Consider the following 24,659-nt stretch of genomic DNA (forward strand, 5'->3'; position numbering starts at 1 on the left):
GGTGAAAAAGCAAAACTTTCCATCAAATAATAATATCAAAGAGATAAACATAAGTCTTTTTTTAAACAGAATTCAGTAAAATGATATTTAGGATTTGGCAAATGGGTTAACGGTATCATAGGATCATAGATACAGAGGTGGAAGGGACCTCATGGACCCCTCTGTCCAATCCCTTCATTTTACAGATGAGGAAAACCATGAAGCATGTGTCCTTTTAAGGTATCTGGCATCCTAAGATATTTTTAGCCTGATGTTCTTTGAGTTATACTAAGTCTGAGAGTGCCAACCATGGGGCATTCTATAGGCTTTGAGGGGTCAGGTCAAGGCCATGACCACTGGGCATTCTGAACTCTTCTTTCAATGTGGATGAAAGGTTATTATTACTTAGAAAAAAAGCAAGCAGTCTTATCCCACAGAGGACAGCAGCTTCAACAAATTATTTTTAGAGTAAAAAAAGCAAAAAAGAGATAGATGAAACTGATTGATTTTTTATTACTAGTCAACGACACATTCTATATTAATTTAGCTTTTATGTGTTGAATCATATAATATTCATGTTAAGAAAAGTGAAATGAGTAAGCACTATAACATACTGATAATTAGACCGAAAAACTGCCTGTCAGCCTCCTGTCACCACTAAAATGAACACACACATTTAGCAATAGGCAGAATAAGAACAGTAAAAGCCAGAATGATTTTTTTTAAACACAACCCTTGAGATTTGGAATGTGTTTGCATCCTCTCTCTCCCCATTTTGGGGGCATGGGCATTTTAAGGATCAGTGAACTTTTTAGTTTCAAATGTGTGCTGTTTTAGTTTAAAATTTGTATTTTAAAGTTTGTACATTGCAGAATGTATGAAGACCAATAGTGTGTAAACCTGAAGTAATCCTTAAAAATGCCATTGATGAGAAAGTCATAGTGTAGACTTAGGTAAAATGGTAAGTCTGAAAATAAGCTCGTTCTTGAGAGGAGGAATAGTTTAGTCCAGGTGTGGGAAACCTGTGGCCTCGAGGTCACAAGTGGCTTCAAGGCCACAGGGTCCCAACTCCTGGCTTAGTCAATGGGGAGCTAGTCTTGGGAGTCAGGAAGACTTGGGTTTATATTCTGCCTCAGGTACTTAGTAGTTATATGATCATGGACAAGCCACTTAATTTCTCTACACATCAGTCTCCTTATCTGTAAAACAAACATAATAAAAGCATGTATATGATATAGTGTTGTTAGAGTTAATAGACAGAAGTATGTGAAAGATTTTGCAAACATATTTTGTTAATATAAGCTATTATTAACATATTTTATTATTGAATATTTTATAATATTTATATTATAACATTTATAAATATATTTCTATAATATTATTTAATGTTTTATTTATTATTTATATTTTATTAATATAAAAGAGACCTGGTAAAAAATCAACATTTGTAAAGATCTTTGGGTTTTATGAATTAATTTTCAGAGGGTGCAAATTAAGTTAGAGAATAAAAAATAAAGAACCTAAATCTATGTTTCAGGGATTTGTTTGTTTTTTATTAGACTTGTGATTTCCTTGGGAATTCCTAAGAGAAAATTCTCTACCAATGCAAATGAGCATCTGTTTGGTGCCTTCTACTCTTAAAAGAACAAACAGGTTAAGTAACAGGGAATGTGCAATGTTTTACAGAGTTATTCACTTGTAAATATGCCACATGCAGGTAGGTACCTTTAGATAGCGATAAAAGAAAAAAAAAGAGTGGAATGACTATCACTGAAGATTCATAAGGGAGAAAAATAGTCACAATCTGTTCTGAATGGCTTTCCCCTAGAGCTACCCCTTCCCTATTACTGCAGAGGGCAACATCATCCTCTCAATCCCTCAGGCTCTCAACGAAATAGTCATACTTGACTCCTCACTATCTTTCATACCTCCCCTGCATATCTGATCTGTTGCTAAGCCTTACTGATTTGGAATACACCTTACTCCTGTCTTCTGACATTATCACCACTATGGTAGAAGCCCTCTTTACAGCTGAACTATTGCAGTAGCATGCAGGTGGCTCTACCTGCTTCCATCCACCCTTCATTCAGCCACCAAAGTGATTTCCTATGTCACCTCCCTACTCCCTACTCATGGGTCTCTCTATTGCCTTATGGATCAAATATACAATCCTCTGGCTGGTATTCAAAGCCCTTCATGATCTATCCCCTCCTACCTTTCCAGTCTTCTTACATCTTACACTCTACCACATACCCTTTGACCCAGTGATACTGGCCTTTTTGCTGTTCCATGAAAAAGACAATGCATTTCTCAGCTCCAGGCATTTTCTCTGACTTTTCCTCATTGACCTGAATGCTTGCTGACTTCCCTGACTTCCTTTAAATCCCATCTTCTGCAGGAGGCCTTTTCCAATCCTTTTTAATTCTAGTGCCTTACCTCTGTTACTTATTTCTTTTATATATACCTTGTTTTGTATATTCATTGGCTTATCTCCCCTATTAGATTGTGAGCTCTGTGAGGCAAAGGACCGGCTTTTGCCTCCTTTTGTAACCCCAGGGCTTAGCTCAGTGCCTGGCACAAAATAGGTGCTTAACAAATGTTTATTAATTGACTTCATCAGGTTCATTCTAGTACTATGAGTCTCTGTTTCTATGTGGTAGTATTATCATAATATACATGTGTAGTCACACAACCTAGAAAGAGGGGCTGTTAAAGGTGCTGATTGCTTATCATAGTGCTGAGAGTATGCATTGGTAAGGATTGCCCCAATATTCTCCCTTCTAGTTAAAAATGAACAGAGAGGGTAAATAATCCCAATTTTTATACAAATATCTAGTGGCTAAAAGGAACATCAAGGACATTCTTGATGGGGAAAGGAAAAGGAGGAAATTGCACAAAAAATGGACAACTTGTAGACTGTAGGATATGTGCAAAAATTGGGAAGGGGAGACAATATTGTATAGCAGAAAGAACACCAATTTTGGAGTCAGAGGGGCTAGGTTCAGATCTTACTTGACATTACCTATGCCAACCTAGAGGCAGTAAGGTGGGGCAGTGAACAGAATGCCAGGACTGTGGTCAGGAAGACTCGTCTTCCTGAGTTCAAATCTGGCCTCAAACACTTACTAGCTGTGTGACCCTGGGAAAGCCCTTCACCCTGTTTGCCTCAGTTTCCTCATCTGTAAAATGAGCTGGAGGAGGTAATGGCGAACACTTCAGTATCTTTGCTAAGAAAACCCTAATGGGACCAAAAGAGTCAGACACAACTGAACAACATAAACAACTGAACAGCAACAACATGCCACCATATCAAGTCACTTAACTTCTCGAAATTCTCATCTGGGATTGAACTATGATCACCAGGCTGAGAATCCTGTGAATTCATATGAAAGAGTCTGAGGTGTTTTTTTTAACTAAAAAAATCATTTTTAGTGTTGTGGTTACTTTATGTACAGGGCCAGTATTTTGTCACGATTATAGATAACTGGGTGTTCAATAATTTAGAGGGTGATTATTCAAATGTATTATTTTGAGAGATAATAAACATTTTTTTGAATGAAGAAATAGAAGTTTTATGCCTTTATTATTTCTGCATATACAACACATTCATAATTCTCATAAATCAGTTATTAAAATATTTCTTAAGGAACTGTGTAAATAACACATCACAACTTACTGAAAATAAATTTCATTTTGGAGAATTTTTTCTTTTAGAGTAAAAATTAATTATTGACCATGTAGACTGAATCCAATTTTTTCCCTGAGTGGTGGCAATATATTTGGTGAATTAAGAGAAACAAAATTTGTTGTTTTTTGTTTGTTTGCCACTATTATTACTCTTGCTGGTCTCTCATTTCAGTTATGTCTGACCCTTTGTGACCCCATCTGAGGTTTTCTTAGAAAGGATACTGGATCCTTTCTGGATTCTCCAGATCATTTTACAGATGAGGAAACTAAGGCAAACAGGGTTAAGTGACTTGTCCAGTGTCACACACCAGTAAGTGAGGCCACTTTTGAACTCAGGAGGATGAGTATTTTTGACTCCACGCCTGGCACTCCATCTACTGCACCACCTAGCTGCCACCAAAAAAATATTAAGATGATTCAATGGGGTCTGAGAGTTGAAATTACAATGCATGATCCAAGATTACAAGACATCAAGAGAAGAGAAAGGTCACCATGGAACTGAAGGACTAGAGGCATGAGTTCCTTTGCTATATGTGTTTTTACATGTGTGCTTCACATACAGTTTGTATCTACTCCTCTCCCAGATGCTTGTGTATATTGAAGAAGAGTAGGTCTCAAATTAATGGGGGGAGGAAGAAGGGAGGTGAGTGGTATTATTTTATGATGCCAATTTTGTAAATGATTTTCTTTTGGGCCAGTGGTGTCTACTGGCTGACATTAAGGATAAACACATTGGTGAGGGCTTATGAGCTATAGGTTTGAGAGTTAGGGCCCACATCACACTCTTGAAGTTGGCTTTCTTGAACCCTCTCCCCCCAGGGATATAAAAGGAAAACCTATGCACACTGAGTTGTGAAAGTGACACAGAACAGCTCTTACATATACAATTATGGGGCTTAGACATACTTTACAGCTTTGGCATGCAGTCATAAGAACATAAAACATTAAGTAGGTATCACTAGATGATGGTCAAATTTGTCAAAATCTGTTTTAAATGATAATATATAAATGATGAGAATAATAATTTACACAAACTACTACCTTTCTTCCTGCGGGTGGCGGCGGGGGGTGGGGGGAATACTAAAGCACTGTCATTGGATCTTCTTCAAATATAAGGAAGGCTGTGAAAAAGTTTGATGAGTACAATAGTGATTTATGCACCTACTAAATTTCTACTGAAGGAAATTGTGAGGAGTAAGTTGGAAGATTGGTGGACTTAGTTAAAAAGAATTGCCTATGTTAATAGAGTAGCAACAAGGATATAAAGAAAAAGCCACTCTATTTTACATAGTTAGCAAGAAACAGAGCTGAATTTTCACTATTCATTTTGGAAAATGTAGAGCCATTTTTCAATCAAAAGAACACAGTAACAAACTGATGCTGAAGTCGTCCTCATTTTCGTACTTTTATCTTCAGCACCTAGGACAGTGCCTGGCAAATAATAGGCACTTACCAATGCTTTTTGATTGACTGAAGTATTTCGAATAATATGTGTGGTGGATTTCTGGACGTGTTCCAGACAGGCTAACATTAAAATGTGAAGGGCATTAATCTGGCTCCAGCCTACTTTTCCAGGCATATTATATATGTTCCCCTCCAGGCACTCTGTGTTGTAACTCACTGTCCTACTTGCTGCTTCCATTACTCCTGGAACTTCGTCTTGTGTCTCTCACTCTTTACATGAGCCTAGAGCGCATTCCCTCCCCATTTTTGCCTCTTGGGAGCCGTAGCTGTTTTCAAGGCTCGCAGCAGTGGCTCTATCCTACTCCAAACCTCTTCTGATCCTCCCATCACTTGGCGCTCTCTTTTTCCATGAATCTAATTGAATCATCTGTGTAAATGTGTCTTTCCCAAGAAAGTGCAAGCTCCTTGAGGACAGGGGCTATTTGCTTTTCATTTTGTCTTAAACATTTTCTGGGGAGAGGGAAACAGAGTTGCCTAGTATAATGAAAGTTAAGTGACTTGTCTGGGATCACATTATTATACACTTAGTGTCAGAGGTATCTGACTTGAAGCTGGGACTTTCTTACTCCAAAACCAACTCTGTACTGATCATGTTATAATTGCCTCTCACCTGGTATACAGTAGGCACTCTGGGTCCTTTGCCTTCTCTCCTACTGCCCTCTAATCCATCTTACATATTACTGCCAGATCACCATCCAGAAAACATTACTTACTTATGGACCTTCCCAGCTCTAAAACTTGTAGCAGGTTTTCACTGAACATAAAATCAAGCCTATGAGGACTTCTATAATCTGGCCCTACACAACACACTATTGTGAGGTGGACTGGATATGTGTGAATGCTATTGTAGATTTGGGGGCTACAGACAGCACAGATGTATAATTGTGGCCACTGAATACACATTCTCATAGCTTCCCATTAAGTAGAGCTCACTTACTGCCTGAAGGTGATCTGTTGTGAAGGGATTCAGAAAGGATTCTTTCCCTCTGTGCTATGGGTGGTGCAGTGATTTGTGCTTTGTAGAGTTATAAGGAAAGAATCAGAGAAGTTATGATCATCATGGCTGCCATCACTGATCATCATTAACATCACTGACATTTATGAAGTATTTTTGCTAAATTCACAAAACACTATATTACCCAAGCCTCACAATAATCCTACGTGGGTAATTCTACAGGTTATTTGCCCCATTTTACAGATGAGAAAACAGGCTCACTGGGTTGACTGAGGCAGGATTTAAGGCACACACACACACATGTAAGTATATATATATATATATATATATATATATATATATATATATACACACACACACACACACACACATATATATATGAAAACACACATATATATGAAAATATATTATGAAAAGTACCTTTCTCATCAGTGAGAATTTGGGGATAGGGTTTTTTAAATTAAAACACTTCATAAGTAATTTTCTGCACAGGCTTTTCTTCTGGGCTGAGGGGGGATTGCATGAAACTGTAGACGAAATGAGAAGTGTTATATGACGGCTTTATCTCATTTTAGACTCTAAGCCAATTTTCCCTTCAGCCAATAAATAATTTGCATAAAGTACTCAGCTCCTAACTTGAAAAAAAGGAAATATTCCCATATGGTCCTCTTCCTATTTTAGCGGAAAGATGCAAAAAATTCAAGAAATGAAACCTTCTTGTTGTGCTTCTAAGATAGAGTTTGAATCTTCACTTTACCTAGGGTAAATTGTGAAGTAAAATTAACTGGGTCCTTTGCCTTCTGTTCTACTGGCCTCTAATCCATCTTACATATTACTGCCAGATCACCATCCAGAAAACATTATTTACTTATGGACCTTTTCAGCTCTAAAACTTGCAGCAGGCCTTCACTGAACATAAAAGAAAATCTAGCATATGAGGACCTTTATAATCTGGCCTTACACAACACATTATTCCAACCTTATTTACCATCACTCCCCTATATGAACTCTCTGCTCCAGCCAAAGTGATAACTCCAATCTATTCCTCCACCCCCACACACCATCTGTACATTCTAGCTTAACTTATATTTTCTCCCCTTGCATGTTATTTCTACTCTTTCATTTCCTCTCATCTTGACTTCAATGCTAGGCTCAGGTCCCATTCCTTTATAAAACCCTTGGTAGTTCATTTAACACTTAGCGATTCCTCTCTCCTTTAAACTCCTAAAGTATTTATTGTAATTTGGCATGCATTATCTACTGTATTGTATTATTATTTATTTATGAATACTTCCCTTGTTCCTAAGTTGTCAGTTACTGGAGGTCCAAGACTATGCTTTATGCACCATTGCAATCCTAGAGTCTACAGGTTACAATGATGGACATTCCATATTGATTGCTATTGATGATGATGGGTCAGGGATGATGCTTGGGGTGGGGGAACATGGGAAATAGTAGGTCAAGAGCTTTCTTCTTCTCTCTTCTCCTAGCTCCAGACCACCTCTCCCTCCCCCAATATTCCAAACAAATGAAAGGAAATTCTGCAAGAATTTAGACAAAATATATTTTTAAAAAGATAATCCCATAAAAATGAGATCTCCAGGCACCTTAGGTATAAAGAGGTCCTTTCAGAATTTTTTTTAAATTAAAAAAATATCAAATAAGTGAAAACTTTGCTATTCAAACAATGAAGATAGATTATGGCTACTGAACTACAGAAAGAACCATTCCTAGGTTATTACAAATTGCATTTAATTCTGGGGAAGAGCTACAGGAACCATGGGGCTTACACTATAGGAAGACAGAGAGAAGGGGTAAAATAGGTAGAGGAAGAAGCATTAGTATGATCAGGTGGCAGTAGGTACACATAAGCTGGATGATGTGATATGAGGTACACAAAATCTAGTTAACTGACAAAAATATTCTTCTCCTGCCACCCGAGGCTATTTGCTATTCTTTTGTGTCATCATCTTTCTTTTTCTCCATTAATATACCCCTTGACAGTCATTTCCACTGTATGTTATCTGTATAAATATAGGAGTGTTGGAAAATGAGGGTGAGGGGAAGATGAAGACACATGGTGTGACATGGTCTGGCTTTGTAATTCTTAAGGATGACAATCTAAAGGAGTCAGAAATGTGAAAACAAAGCACAAGTTGTTTTCTACACAGCTAGTTTGCCTTTTTCCACTCATCTGCTGGGTGGGAGGTAGTGAGAGAGTTATAAGGTTAAAAAAACATTTTTGAGTGGGGAAGAAGGGGCAGGAGGGTTGGGTTAAAATTGACAACTAAAAATACTTTCAGAGTTCAAGATTTTATTTTTCTTTTGTTCCAATTAAATTCTATAGTGGAAATGTGTGAGCAAAATATACTCAGATGTGAGCAAATCCATTCTGTTTTGCTAAAAAGCCTCACTCTCTGATATGACCTCATATCTTTCTCTGTTTTCTATCTCGTGGAAGAAAGGAATGGAAGGGAAGAAGAGAAACAAGAAGATTAGAAGGGGAGATAGAGGAAGACAGAAGGCAAAGGAGAAATGGAAGACCCATGTAAATGTGTGGGGGCAAGTGGAGAGGTGTGAGATTGAAGATAATTAGCATTGTGTCGCTAACAAATAAAGAAGTACAGCATGTAGCAACCAATACATTAACTTTTTTTAGAGGATTTTTTTAGGGAGAGGATATAGAGATGAGAAAAGTACAAGGAGAGGATGAAACACAAACTCTGTTTATTTCATCATTTTCGTGATAAGAAATTGTTCTTTTTTACTTTGGCAGAAGTCTATTAACCTAACTATGAAGAATTAAATTTGGAACAGATGTGACTAAAGGATTCTGTTGATGTGAGTGCATCATTTTGAGTTAGTTAGTAGTCTCCTATACAAAACAGCTTTCCCACACCATAACAACTAACATATTAGAAAGAATACCAGTCTTAGAATCAGAAGACCTGAACTCAATTTTGGTTTTGGTACCTATTAACTGTGTGACCCAAGCCAAGTCACTTAACCTCTCTGTTCCTCAGTGTCTTGATCTATAAAATGAAGAACATAATACTGGCATTAACTACCTTACATGGGTGTTATGAGGAAGATGCTTTGAAAATCTTAAGTTCCGTATTAATATTTATTACCCTGGTTACTAGGGTGAAATGAAATAACACATGCAAAAAGCTTTATAAACTCTTACTTTAAATGCAAAGAATCATTAGAATCATAAAATAGTAGAGCTGAAAGAGACTTTAGAAGTTATCTAGTTCAATGCTTATATTTTCTGGGTGAGGCAACTGAAGATCAGAGGTTAAATGACTTGTCCGATGGATACCAGGCCAATAGAGTTAATACCTCTTATAGTGAAAGTAAGCTCCTTGAGGGCAAAGAAGGACTGCTTCATTTTTGTTTTGTATCCCCAGTGACTAGTACAGTGCCTGGTGCATGGTAGGTACCTAAATGATTTTTAGTTGATTAAAGTAATGAGTGCTAGAGCCAGGAATAGAACTCAGGTATCCTGATAATGGGGCAGCTAGGTGGCACACAGGATAGAGTATTGGGCTTGGAATCAGGAAGACATCTTCTTGAGTTCAAATCCAGCCTCAGACATTTACTAGCTGTGTGACCCTGGGCAAGTCACTTAATGCTGTTTGCCTCAGTTTCCTCATTTGTAAAACAAGCTGGAGAAGGAAATCACAAACCACTTACAGTAGCAATTTAGATTTGAAGATCTTTTCCACCCATTAATAGGCCACATGACCTGCTTATGGCATAGGAAGCCTAGGTTACCTGTGATGGGAGGGGCTTCCTGACAGGAAAAGGAAGTTATGTCACAGAAAATGTTGAGAGAGAGAGAGCAGTAATGGCTGCTAACGGCCGCCCTCACGATTGTTAGAACTGAACAGGCTGACTTAGCTGTACTGTGAGTTTGTTTTGGGGAAGACCCCAGCAGGGGGTTGGAGAGGTTTTGGAATGGCCTGGCTCCAGGTTGTGATATTTCGTATTGAACGTTTTACTGCTCTGATAGATTGGATAAATGACTTGTGGAATATGGTTCTCTGGTATCTGAATAAATGGTTTACTTCATGTACTTTCTATGTGGAGAGTCTCATATGCTTTGTGGTACAGAGCCACATAGGCATTTTGACAATTATCAACTACATTGGTGCCATTCCCTTACTGTTACACCCCTCCAGTATCTTTGCCAAGAAAAATCCTGAATGGGTTCACAAAGAATCGGTCATGACTGAAATGACTGAACAACAACAACAAAATCCCGATACCCACTTATTACTCTACACCCCATGACTTTTTGGTAAAGTAAAGGTTTAATAAATTAAGGATTTCTCCCTGCCCTACATTTCATGAGTAATACATGGCTCTGTGGAATCTTATTTATGCTGAAGCTGTACCCTGGGGTTAACAAATAAACAGCAGCTCTGAGGAGGAAAGATGACATTTAAAATATAGCTTAAACCTTAAAAGATCTGTGGCCCTAAAAATTCATGAAGGGAAGGATAGGATTTCCCACAAGAAATTTATAATTTCTCCAAGACATTCCAAAATAATGAAGATATTTAAACCCTGCATATAAAACCGATCACTAGAATGAAAAGGGAAATCTTATAGTTATGATCTTCAAGTGCTTGTGAATATCTAATTCAGCAGGAGAATTCGAAGATGAGATTCATATTCTCAAAATTTTAACACTTAGGGGAATGGAGCCTTATTTTATCCAAATTGAACAGACACTACAGGGGAAATGTAGTTCATAAAAAGTCCATTTGTAAAGTTTTGCCCCATGACACACAGAAATCAATGCTTCTCATCTATTTGATTCTAATTATCAAATGCAGTGTTAAAATGAACCCAATGCCCAGCACTTAGACAGATATTTCATGGAGGCGGGGGAAAGATATTGAGATGGGAATAAACATAAGTGCCACTTGTGATTAGAAACAATATTCCATAAGAAGAGATGAGATCCTTGAAGAAGAGTTTTATAGCATCTTTAATTTATAAAAGATTAGCTCCCAATGTTAGAGTTTAAATTCAGTTTTCAAACATTTCATGTACTTGTTATTGCAACAAATGATTTAATTTTGTTTTTGAGTGATGGCCACATAGTGGAGGCCCCCGCTAGATAGTCAATGTAGAGGGAACAGAGCCACTTCCCTTATGGCTCTTTCTCCGTGCACAAGCTCTTCCAACCCCCAGATGAACATTAGCCTTCCCATTTTTGAGCTGGGGAGGGTGATGCTGGTGGCAGGAAGGGGAAGGTATGCAGCTAGTTTTAAATGATCTGCCTGAGCTATATAAGCAAATAACAATAAACAGGGAGTGCAATGGTTTTTCATTTTAGAAAAAAATGGTCAAGATGCTTACTATCACAAACCTCATAAGAGAATCTTTCTCCTTCTTTCTTCTGCTCAGGACATTGCAAGTCAAAAGTATTAGACAAAGACACAACAAATTACAGACAAAGCACAAAGCACATTTTGGACAGCAAATTTCAGATGTAAAAAAAATCACATTGTAACATTAAAAACACACACACACACTACCACCACCACAAATCAAAATACAATAACAACATCAATATCAAGCTGGCACTACAGAGTACAACATTAAACATCTATAATAGGAGAAAACTTTACAGATCATTAGCATATGAGTTTATGGATGTGTGTGTGTATATACATGTATATACACCAGAAAGCTACAAGTCTCTCCACCAGACCCCCACCCTACTCCTGCCCCTGGAACTACCTAATTGATTTTCTATGGTAAGACTTTTATAGGTAATACTGAATTACATGTGCTTAAAAATAAGCCTCCACAGTTACTAGCATTTCAGTTTCTCATAATTTTTTTCCTGCTAAACTAACTGAACACTTACTTGATCATGATACTTTCCTTTGTAAAGACCTAAGTTGCTAATGATCTCTAAATAGAATACAGCAGGTGTGGGGGTGGGGTGGATTACCAACCTCTTTCCCTCCCATGGATTCAAACATTTTTTCCAGCTGGACTCGCAATTGTTGGATGTTGTTCATCAAAATACAGGGCTACAAAGAAGAAGAAGAAAGGGAGTGAGAAACCATTTATAAGTTCCATTAAATTAGTGAATTTAGTAATAACAGGCAAGTTACCATTCAACAGTTACCATTCAGTTACCCAGCAAATTCAGCAAAATGAACAAATTGCTTTCTACCCAATCATCTCACTCATGTCTTTTCACAGTAAATCTTAGGAAGGAGATTGTAAGAGAAATAGCATAATGCATAGATATGTCAGGAGAATGAAAAGTAGTATCCTTAGAACAAGAGAAACTTGCTACTAAGACTTCTTCTGTTCATAGCATTAGAATATTCCTTACTTAGACCTTAAATAACCAATAACATTCTGTTTATGGGGGGGGCAGATGTAAGGAAATAAATGTAAGTGAAATCAACATTACTTATTAAGTGTCTACTATATGTGAGATACTGTTTAGCACTGGGAGTTCCTGCCCTCGAGGAGCTCACAGTCTAATGGAGGAGAAAACAATTTGAGTATTGTGGAAACCCAATCAGAATAACCAAAGATCTGGCAGCCTCTACATTAAGAGATCGAAGGGCTTGGAATACGATATTCCGGAGGTCAATGGAGCTAGGATTAAAACCTAGAATCACCTACCCAGCAAAACTGAGTATCATGCTCCAAGGCAAAATATGGACTTTCAATAAAATAGAGGACTTTCAAGTTTTCTCAGTGAAAAGACCAGAACTGAATAGAAAATGTGACTTTCAAACACAAGAATCAAGAGAAGCATGAAAAGGTAATCAAGAAAAAGAAATTGCAAGGGACTTACTAAAGGTGAACTGTTTTGTTTACATTCCTACATGGAAAGATGATGTGTATGATTCATGAGACCTAAGTATTAGGGTAGCTGAAGGGAATATGCATACATATATGTTTATGTACATATATGTGTGAATGTGTATGTATGTATATATCTATGTGTGTATGTGTATGTATATATATATATATATATATATATATATATATATATATATATATATATATATATATATACAGAGAGAGAGAGAGAGAGAGAGAGAGAGGGAGAGAGGGAGAGAGTGGACACAGGGCGAGTTGAAGATGAAGGGAAGATATCTAAAAGAAATAAAATCAAATTAAGGGATGAGAGCAACATACTGAGAGAGGGAGATAAGGAGAGATAGAATGGGATGGATTATCTCCCATAAAGGTGGCAAGAGGAAGCAGATCTGTGGGAGGAGGGGAGAGGGCAGGTGAGGGGGGAATGAGTGAACATTGCTGTCATCAGATTTGGCCTAAGGAGGGAATACCATATATACCCAATTGGGAAGAAGATACAAAAAAAAATAGGGGGGATGATGGAGGGGAGGGCAGATGGGGGAGGAGGTAATCAAAAACAAACACTTTGGAAAGGGGACAGGGTCAAGGGAGAAAATTCGATAAAGGGGGATGGGTTGGGAAGGAGTAAAATATAGTTAGTCTTTCACAACATGAGTATTGTGGAAGGGTTATACATAATGATACACATGTGGCCTATGTTGAATTGCTTGACTTGTTAGGGAGGGTGGGTGGGAAGGGAAGAGGGGAGAGAATTTGGAACTCAAAGTTTTAAAAACAGATGTTCAAAAACAAACAAAAACATTTTTGCATGCAACAAGAAAATAAGATACACAGGCAATGGGGCGTAAAAATTTATCTTTCCCTACAAGAAAGGAAGGGAAAAGGGAATGGGAGGGGAGTGGGGTGACAGAGGGGAGTGCTGACTGGGGAACAGGGCAACCAGAATATATGCCATCTTGGAGTGGGGGGGAGGGTAGAAATGGGGAGAAAATTTGTAATCCAAACTCTTGTGAAAATCAATGCTGAAAACTAAATATGTTAAATAAATTTTAAAAAAAGAAAAATACATGAAAAAAAAGAAATTAGGAGGGGCTAAATAGCATATACATACATACATACATACATACATGTGAGGAGATTGATAGTTATTTAGATAAAGAATTCATTAAGCTCTTATTATGTGCCAGGTCCTATGCTAAGTGCCTGGGGATACAAATACAAGAAAGAAATACTCCTCAAGGAGCTTACAGTGTAATGGGGGAAGACAAAGACAATATATACAGGGAAGTTGGAAAGAGTAGAGAGTACACTGATAGTCAGGAAATGCTATAGAGTTCTGGGTCCAAGTGACAAGATAAAGCCCATACTGCCCTATTATAGCCAAGATTGGTTCAAGGGGTAAAGTCCAATTTGCCAGTGGAGAAGGGGAGATGGCCTGAGTGGACATGGAATGCCATGCAGATATCCAGGAAAACAAAGTGTGTGTGTGTATGTGGTGTGAGGTGTGTATGTGTGTGTGTGTGTGTGTGTGAGAGAGAGAGAGAGAGGGAAAGAGAGAGAGAGAGAGAGAGAGAGAGAGACCATCTTTAGTAGTCATCTAAACTAACTGACACCCAAAGGAAGATAGGGAACCTGAAATTTATCTTTTTCCCAGCTCAGAAAGAGACTAGTGTTAACAGTGACTTTTTTCAGGGTTACATAGCCAGTATTTACCAGAGGCAAGTCTTCCTATTGTGATATTGAAAATAAAATCAGTCCAATCAGTTGTTTTTGCTGCTCTCCTGCCATAAATTGTTGCTCAACCAAAGCAAGTAGGTGAGTGTACATTTTAAAATTACATATGAAAGGCAGTCATATTTATCTAACTGGAAATCAATGAAACTTTGACAGATCTTCTGTTAAAATGCATTGCCTAACCAGTAGTGGAGGTACAATACTTGTAATCCTTACCAGGCTGAGGCTAGTGGCTCTCTTGAGCTCAGGAGTCATGAGCTACATGAGCTAAGCTGATTGTCTGCATTAATTTGGCATTAAGATGGTGAATATTTGGTAAGGGGTGCCACTAGGTCTAGGTTGGAAATGGAATGAGTCAAAATTCCAATTATGATCAGAGAAGGACTTGACCTGGGAGTAGTCCCTCCCTGTACTCAGCCTAAGTGAGATAGGGAGACCCAGTCTTTAAAATAAAAAAAAAAAATTAAAAATGTACTGCCTGACTTTGAAGCGTTTGCATTTCATTTTTATTTAATTAAATTAATGATTCAGCACTGAGAGGAATTGAATAATTCAAATCTACCTTAACCTCAATCATGAAATAGCTTTTACTCTAATCCCCTTTATATCAAATGAGAAAAACAGAGAAAGGAATATTAATCTAATTTAGAGGGCTCATATCAATTGATGGATTAAGCTAGAGAAACATATCTAGAAGATTATTAATACAATAAAGTGATCTATTTTTGGAGTCTAGTCGTAATCCCATTTCGCATTTTTTTGTCCTCCTCTCCAACAATATCAAAATGGGACTCATACCTAAGTGATAAAGTTTAGATTTTGGAATGCTTCTAGAACTTAGGAATAATCACAATGGGGGAGGAGGGAGAGGGCAGTGGGGATATGGACCACATTTGGACTGTCTTTACACTGCTGTAGCAAAGGTTATTTGGTTCTTATTGCTGCCTCCTGAATTCCCTAGATTCCTTCAAGCCTCTGCTCAAATCTTTCCTTCTGTAATGAGCCTTGCTCCCCTTACTGTGACTGACTCCCCTCTGAGATAACCTTCAGTGTACCCACTCTATATCTTATAGTTACATGGCTGTTTGCATATTGACTCCTCCATCAGAATATGAGCTGCTGAATGGCAGGGACTGTTCTTGCATTTCATAGTATCCTCACACCTTAGTACAGTGTCTGACACAAAGTATATGCTTAATAAATACTTCTTGACCCGACTTGAAGCACAGTAATAAAGATCGATCTTTATGGATGCTTGTTCTATTTGAATCGACTGGCATTCCATTGCTCAACTTTGGGATAAGAAAATTATCTTTAGATAAACATTGAATTTCCTAAAGGTGGCTTGGCAACTGAGTTAAATCTAAAAATAGCATGTTAAAGTAGAAATATCCTACTGTTACTAAAGAAGTTGGGGTACCCTATATTACTTTCTTTTGAAATTGAAAAACTTTTTATGTAAATAGTATTTTATTTTTTCCAACTATATGTAAAGATAGTTTGCATTTTTATAAGATTTTGAGTTCCAAATTTTTCTCCCTCCCATCCTCCCTCTTCCCTCCCCAAGACAGCAAGCAATCTGATATAGGTTATACATGTACAATCACATTAAACATATTTCCACATTAATCATGTTGTGAGAGAAGAAACAGAGCAAAGGGGAAAATCCATGGAAAACAACAACATGAACAACAAAGAAAGCGAAAATAGTATACTTCGATCTTCATTCAGACTCCATCAGCTCTTTCTCTGGATGTGCTGCCCTATTCTTGATCAATTCAGACCCAACTGAAATCTGTCACTCAATCAACAAGAATTTATTAAATGCCTATTCTCTACTAGGTATTGTGCTAGGTACTGGGACATCTGTGAGTTCTGATAATCTCAGTGAAGGCACTTAACACGGAAGGTTTCAAGTCAATCTACTATTATCATTACTACATTGCTACTCAGGCAAATGAGAATTACCAATTACATTGATAATCAAAGAAACCTAAGTAAGGAAATCCCTTTAGTTTGCTTAAGCCAAACTGCTACCTTACGCAACACGATACAGTCCCTGGGGAAGTTCTGTGTTGGAGTTTCTGGCATATGTACTATTTCAAGAACAATGTGCCTATATATAGATGTCAGGTACACTATTTCAACTAGACCTGAGTGAAAAAGGAGGGGGAGGGGAAGATGAGTAGAAGGAAGGGAATAGAAAGGGATCTACAGATGACAGATTGTTTTGTCCAAGGAACTCTAGAGGTCAAATCACTCAGCCTCCTCATGAATATGTCAAAACAGTGACATCAGGACTCTACTAACTATGGGATGAGTCTAAATAAATAAAACTGGGTTTCCTTTGCAGCTTACCCAAATTAGCACTGTTATACATAGCTTCTCTTTCTATTTCAGTTTGGAATCTTTCAACTGTGATAAAATTAGAATAAGGATGTTCTGAGAGTTTATTCTGAATTTTAAATAAATTTGTAATTCTTTCTACTTGGGTCATATATCTTTAGAATAAATTCATATGTATGCAAAATGGGGATAATATTTGTGTTACATGGGTAGGTCACAGTGTTCTGCACATACAAAAGGTGTTTAGTGAGTGTTTCTTGAATAAATGATATAAAGGGGATAATAATATTTCATATTTGTTGTAAAGAAACCTCTTTGTAAACCTCAAAGTTCTATTTTAATGTTACTACTACTATTATTATTAAAACATACATCTATATCTTAACTCATTTAATAAAATCATTCTGAAACTAAAGTGTTCTGATGTCCCAGCATGATGTGTAGGTGACCCTGGGTTCCTAAAGACTATGTCAGTGAGTTAGGTAAGTGCGTGCCTTCCTAGGACCTACCAAGCTAGAAAGGTCCAGTGATGGATTATGCATGTCTGTTGTCTATAAAGCAATATAAGTGAATTTCAACAGGCTCATTCCTAGGTTGGCTATAGGGTGATAAATTTTTCCCCCATTACAAGGCTGATGTTAAAGTATTCAAGGGTCTGAGATCATCATTAATGTGCCCCTCTTATGAGATGACAGATTCTTGAAATAATAAAAAATATTATTAACATATCAAAATATATTTACTTTTAATTAAATAGCACTGTATCACACACTGAAGGAGCTGTTATCAATATAATCTGCTATTCTTTGTTGAGATTTCTAAAATTCTTTATAAAATTCCGTGGATTCAATCAATTGACCAATATATATTTATTAAGCACCTACTATGTGCCAGGCATTGTGCTAAATGCTGGGATACAAAAAGAGTCAAAAGGCAATCTCTAATCTTAAGAAGCTTATGGTATAATGAGGAGACAAAATACAAACAAATATATATAAAGTAAGCTATATAAAGGGTAAATAGGAAATAATTAACCCCAGGAAAAGGATTAGAATTCAGAAGGGTTGGGGTAAGCTTCCTATATAAGGTGGGTTTTTAGTAGGTACTAAAAGAAAGCCAGGCAGGTTGGAGCAGAGGAAGGAGAGCATTCGAGGGTTTTTGACATTCAGAGTGAATGAACTGTATGGAGTGTCTTATTTGTGGAATAGCCAGGCAGCCAAAGCCACTGGACTGAAAAGTATATGGTGGGGGGTAAGGCATAGGATGACTGGAAAGGAAGGCTGGAGCTAGTTTATGAAGGTCTTTGAATAAATGAATGGATAAAAAAAATTTATTAAGTGTTTCTAAATTAACTATTAAGAGCAGTCCCAAGTTCTAGGAATACAAATGAAAAGTGAAGCAGTCATTGAACTTAAAGAGATCCCATTGTCATTGGAGAAATCAATACATTTAGGGAGAAAATCATCTCTAAAGCAGATGGAAAGACCCAGAAGTCTTAAGGGTTCAGTTATATGGTGAATAGCAAGGCCCAAAAGTCCTTATGGTGCATCTGCAGATCAGATGGTAAGTGGTCAAAGGACTGGAGAGTATAATGGTAAAATATATGGTGAGTTCAGTGGGACCTTAGGACACAGGACCTGGACAGGTCTCAAGTACTGTTGTTCCTCCTTGCCAGCAGGTTTGTTGCTGATGACTGCCTGCCCATACAAGAGGCCCAGCTCACAACAGCTGGGAAGTTTAGAGAGAGCATGAGAGTCTGATTTCTTTCCAAAAGAAAGAGATTCTTTTAGAATTTCCAAGAACCATTAAGATTGAGACATCTTTGTGAAGTATCAATGAGATGTTATTGAATTTTCAATAAAAAGTCTAGCATCTCTTCTCCTTTCCTGGAATTAAAAACTAATTTGTGTAACAAGATACCTAACCTTTCTCTATGCTTATGGAAAATTCCCATTTCTATTGGTTCTTTTCTGAGTGATTACTTTCAAACATGTCCAAGTGCCAAGACTTTTTTTCTCTATGCTAGCTATGCTTTTTGGTTTAATAAGGATGATTTCATTTCAAAACCTGCTAGTTGATCTTATTTGGTAAATGACATGACCTTTCCTTAATTCTTAAGACTGTTTTGGATTTTATAGACATTTTCTCAATCATATTAAAAGGCTTAGTTCTACTAAGGATTGTTCAGGGATAAAATCCATTTCATTCTTTAAATTTAACACCAATCTCATTCATAAAAACAGAAAAGTGAATCATGTTTACTTGGAAAGTGAGGTTTCTTGGTACTGAGAACCTTGAGCTGGGTTTAATGTAGAAAGCAGAGTACAGTTTTGTTTTGTTTTTGCTTTATGTCTCAAATCTTAACTCTCTAGATTGTGCATGCAATTAATATCAGGAGTATTTATGTCTGGGGGCTATATGTGACTTTCAATCATTTATGCTCTTCCTATTTTCTCATCACCATAAAAAAATCTTGAGATGACTGTCATGAAATGGCTATATGTGTGTATATTTTAAATGATTTTTTTATAATTTTAAATTTTTCCACTGTTGTTGTTATTTTATATCACCAAATGTCTCCCAGTATCCCTCCCCTTACCAAACCTGCAGGGATTTGGTACTTACAGAGATCACTACCTCTGAGAGAATGTTATGTCACTATGGATAGCATCCTTTCCCAGAAGGGAAGTCAGAACTTTTGGAGGTGGAGGGGGGGGGAAGTGATAACTGACAATTAGAAGAGTGGGAAGGCTTGATCCCAGAGATGAGATTTTGTGACAAATTCCCCAAAACTGGGAAAATGATGTAGGGGAAGGCAATGAGTGTAATGAATTGCACAATCAGTGGTATATAGGAAATGATGGTAGGAAAATTCCTACTGTCAGGCAGTATTTCTATCCTTTCTATCTCCTACAGGAATTAGTATTTCTAAAAGTGAAGTAAAACAGGAAAAGAGAAGCAGGGGAAAGATATACAAGGAAATAACATACAAGATTTATGGGAGGAATAGGAATCTAAGAAGATTTAATTTCTTGAGGAATCTAGAGACTAAAGAAGGAATAAATAAGAGTGATGAATATAGTATAATATAATATAATATAATATAATATAATATAATATAATATAATAAAGAATAACAGATGAATATAGACAGGAGGAAAAAGAAATGATGAAGAGAACAGGGAAAAGAAATCCTTTTTTTAAAAAACAAAGTTCAGAAAATGAAACAAACAAAACAAGTCGAAGGAAAGGAGAAGGGAGGGTTTACTTGACTACTTAGAGGAAAAAAAGGGAAGAATTAGACTGCTAGATAAAAGGAAGAAAGAAAAAGTAATGAACAAGTTAATCAAAGCTCCAGAACTAGGGAATAGGGTGACAAACAGGAGGAGGAAGTGACTTGAGGGTAAGAAAAGAGCCAGTGGGAGGAGAGCTGCCTTAAAGCAGATTTAACAAAAATATCTGAAGAAATAAAGTATTATCTTTACAGAGAAAGAGGGAAAACTTCCTAAGTCAAAAAAAAAATTAGAGACAAAAGGTGGAAACTATAAACTTAACTCATAAATTTAAATATATGTGTTTTCAGTAATAATAGGTGATGCTGGTGTTGTTTCCATACTAGAGTTATGATTTCACTGGGAACCCTGATAAGGAAACTACATCAGACATCGCAGATTGGGATCTTCCCTACAATTTATCTTCTTAGAAAGTAACCTGGGGCACTTAGAGATTGAGCGACTTGACCAGAATCACAAAGCCAGTATATGTCAGAGTCAGGATTTGAATCCGGTTCCTTGTGACTAAAAGGCTGGCTTCTTCGCTACTCTATCTTGTCCCTCAGCTGACATTTATGGAATATTTTATGGTTTGTAAAGGACTATATATATATAGCTTAAAACTGCACTAAGATTTTTGGGACTGTATGGTGAAAAATAAATGGGACTATCTACTATTAATCCATAATATATGATTATATATCTTAATATATAATACATCTTATATAATATGTGATTCCATTTGTTTCTCTTAACAACCTTGGGAGGTAGAGGCACTAAAGGTATTATTATTTTCCTTTTTTACAGATGATGAAATAAAAGAAAGATTAATTGACTTATCCAGGGTCACAGAGCCAATAAGTATTCCAATGAAGTATTTTACATTTTCTTCTATTTTTTCATTCTTTTGATTTGGTTTCACTGATTCTCGATGTCTCATAGAATCATTAGCTTCCACTTGCCCAATTCTAATTTTTAAGAAATTGTTTTCTTCAATTAGCTTTTGTACCTCCTTTTCCATTTGGCCAATTTGACTTTTTAAGGAGTTCTTCTCTTCAGTGAGTTTTTGTGTCTCCTTTTCCATTTGGCCAATTCTACTCTTTAAGGACTTGTTTTCTTCAGTGTACTTTTTTTTTCACTTGCTCAATTGAGTTTTAAGAAATTGTTTTCTACAGTCAATTTTTTCCTTCCTTTTCCAAGCTATTGACTCTCTCTCTCTTGCACATCTCTCATTTCTTTTCTCAATTTTCCCTTCTATCTTTCTTTTTCGACTTTTAAAATCCTTCTCAAGCTCTTCCAAGAAGGCTTTTTGGGCTTGAAACCAGCTCATATTCCCCTCTGACATTCTGATATGGGTATATTGACAATGTTGTCCTCTTCTGAATTTCTGTTTTGATCTTCCCTGTCCCCATAGAAAGAATCTATGGTCATTGTACGTTTCTACTTTTTGTTCACTATGTTTGCCAATTTCCTGGCTTTTAAAGTTGTGTTCTCCTGCTTGAGCACAGGGGCACAGTCCCAAGCTTCTTGTGTTGGGGGCCAGGGACCTGGTCATTGGTTTCCTGTGCTAGAGCCTCAGTTACTGGCAGCTGGAGGTTGTAGGGGTCTGGCAGCTTACCTGGTGCTAAGCTGGGGTCCTAGGGATGGTGACTGGCATGTGCTAAGGCCAGGTGGGGTTTTTTCTATATTTCCCAAGGGCTACACTGAAGCTCTCAGGTTGGTGGTGGTGAGGCGGGTCTGGCCTTTGGAAGACAGCTGCTCACCTGAGTGTATTGTTAATGTATTTTTTCTTGGTTTAAAGATCTTTCCCATCCATTAATAGGCATGTGACCTACTTAAATCACATGGAAGACTAAGTCACATATGGTGGGAGGAGCTTGCTGAATGGGTGGAACAGGAAGGGTGGAGCAGGGAGTTGGTTAGAGCAGTTAGAGCAGTGGGAGAGAGAGGACACAGACAAGCAGAGACAGCTAGGATTATAAGTGTTTGTTTGTGGGAAGGCCCCAGCAGGAGGGAAGGCTTTGGGATGGTGTTGCTTCCTGCTGTGATAATGTGTACTAACTTCTTTGTTGCTATGATTGATTTGGTTTCCCGGTATTGGGATTTTGCTTTCTGGTGTCTAAATAAATGTTCTGCTTCTGTCTTCTATATAGAAAGTCTGTTATATTTTGCGATTCAGAACTATGCCAGCATATTCATAGTCACCATGGGTGCTGTGAATATTGTGTTGGCGATACACTGAACTGCTCTGAAGCATGGGAAGGTTTGGCTGCTGGAGGACTCCTGTCCTCCTGGAGTTGTGCTGAAGCACTGAGAGGTTTGGCTGCTGGAGGATGCCTGCCTGTAGGCACATGTGGTGGTAGAGCTGGAGACTACCCATTCCCCTGGCTGCGTCAAGGCACTTGGGGGGTCCTGGTGTTGGAGCTTGCCTGCTCCAGCACCCTAGGGCTTAGAATCACCTACTGGTTTGCTGAGGTGCCGCTTGCAACTGGCTTGCCAGGATGCCTCCTGTCCTGTACTGCTCCCTTTCCTGAGCTAGAGGTACCTTTCCTGTTAATCCCCCAAGCCTCCTGGGCTAAAAGACTGCTGCACCCCATCTTTCTGCTGGCTCTGCTGCTCCTGGATTTTTCCTGGGGTGATATTTTCTGAGATTTTAGAGTTCAATAAGAGAGAATGACAGCAACTTACTGCTTACTCTGCCATCTTGGCTCCTGGAAGCCCCTGCCAATAAGTATTTGAGTCTGGATTTGCATCCAGGTAGCTGCTGACCCCAAGTTTAGCCTTCTTCCCAATCCATGAAGATGAATAGCATGATTTAATTCCAAACTATTTTGCTTGGTGACTGGAAAGAGGACTGAAGTTGGAGTCATGTGTGACCTGATTTTGATTCTGGACTCAGACCATCTGTGTGGTCCTGAACAAATCATTTAAACTCTTTGAATCTTTACTTCCATACTGTAAAATGGGGATAATAATGCCAGTCATATTTCTCTCACAGGGTTGCTGAGAAGAGTAAATGAGAGAATATATGTAAAGAATTTGGCAGACCTTAAAATGCTCCACAAATGTCAGCTGTTGCTGTTGTTACTAACACATTTTCCCCCCACATTCTTGGTTTCCGTATTCTCAAGTGATAATCCAAAGAACAAATGAAAATACTTTGAAGAAGGGAGGTAGATGAAGAGAAGGTAGAAAAATTCGCCTATGTGCACATTTTAGTTTTGTTTTAACTATTATTTTAAAAGAATAGCTGAAATGCTTTTGAAACGCATTGATATTTTTACTTACCACATTTTCTTTATCACAATAAGAACTGAAATCATTGGAGACAATTGCAGCATACTGGAGTAGAACTTTACTGATAGTCTGAAAAAGAACAAAGAATGTTTTATCTGCATAATTGAATATATACCTTTATATATACATATAGTCCAAATAATTGCTATCTCAATGTTGTTTTCATTAAATCTTCTGGTTAGAGAGGACATTGAGAAATTATTTTAGCTATCCTACTATCTAAGGCAGGCTTGTCATTAAAAAGAAAATCAGAGAGATGGGAACTTTTTTTTTCCAAGGGACCCCAGAGAAGGAAGTTTTACAATCTTCCTCAGTGACTTGTTATTCCAAAGTGAAACAATCTCCTTTGTGACAAAATCATTATGGCTAACCTCAATCCCTCTTGCTGCATGTATCTTAAGGATGCTTAATTTTGTTGGTTGATGGAGGAGATAGGGGACATCTGGCCATCATCCTTTATCCAAAGAGGCCTTAATACTTGAATGATTATTAAATCATCCTTCAGCCTTCTTTTATTCAGACAGAGCATCAGTTCCTGTTAATCTTTCCTAATAGGTTCTATTTTTTAACTATCAATCTTTGCAGACCCTCTCTCAATTCTTTCTCATGATTCCATATAATTGGGGCTAATAAATTCCCATTTATGTTAAATCCTAGAAATATATTTCCTGGAATTATGTAAGAACCAATTTTATTGAATACTACCATTAGAGTTCCTGAAATTTTTCTGCCAAGAATTTTATTTAGTTCCATAATTTTCGTAATAAGTTTGTTCAACTTTTATACTTGTGTTTCCTCTCTTGAATTTTCAAATCATGTTTTCTACATCATCATCATCCTAACTGTTAGTTCTTTACTCCTTTTCTCCTCACAAATAAGCAAACGACTTTGAAAGAGAAAGACAGAAATAGAGACAGAGTAATGCTGGGCATTTATTTTCATCAGCATTTGCTTTCTGGGCTCAAAATCTACTATAGTGACAATCCGAGGAATTAACAAAATGGTACAACATAAACTGAAAGCAAGGGGCTGAGTTTACTCTCTATTCACAAAGA

The 24,659-nt window shown here is 37.4% G+C and overlaps 1 protein-coding gene across 1 annotated transcript in view; it reads right to left on the minus strand.

Moving 5' to 3' along the window:
• Positions 1-24,659, minus strand: part of UNC13C (unc-13 homolog C) — a 580,271-nt gene that overhangs the window by 129,230 nt on the left and 426,382 nt on the right. The window contains exons 21-22 of the mRNA XM_036734862.1: positions 23,596-23,673; positions 12,064-12,141 (exon numbers count right to left, since the gene is read on the minus strand). Coding sequence (XP_036590757.1) covers positions 12,064-12,141; positions 23,596-23,673 — 156 coding nt within the window. The remainder of the gene's footprint in view (positions 1-12,063; positions 12,142-23,595; positions 23,674-24,659) is intronic.

This window comes from Trichosurus vulpecula, chromosome 8 (genome assembly GCF_011100635.1).
Source record: "Trichosurus vulpecula isolate mTriVul1 chromosome 8, mTriVul1.pri, whole genome shotgun sequence".
In the NCBI taxonomy this organism is placed as follows: Eukaryota; Metazoa; Chordata; class Mammalia; order Diprotodontia; family Phalangeridae; genus Trichosurus; species Trichosurus vulpecula.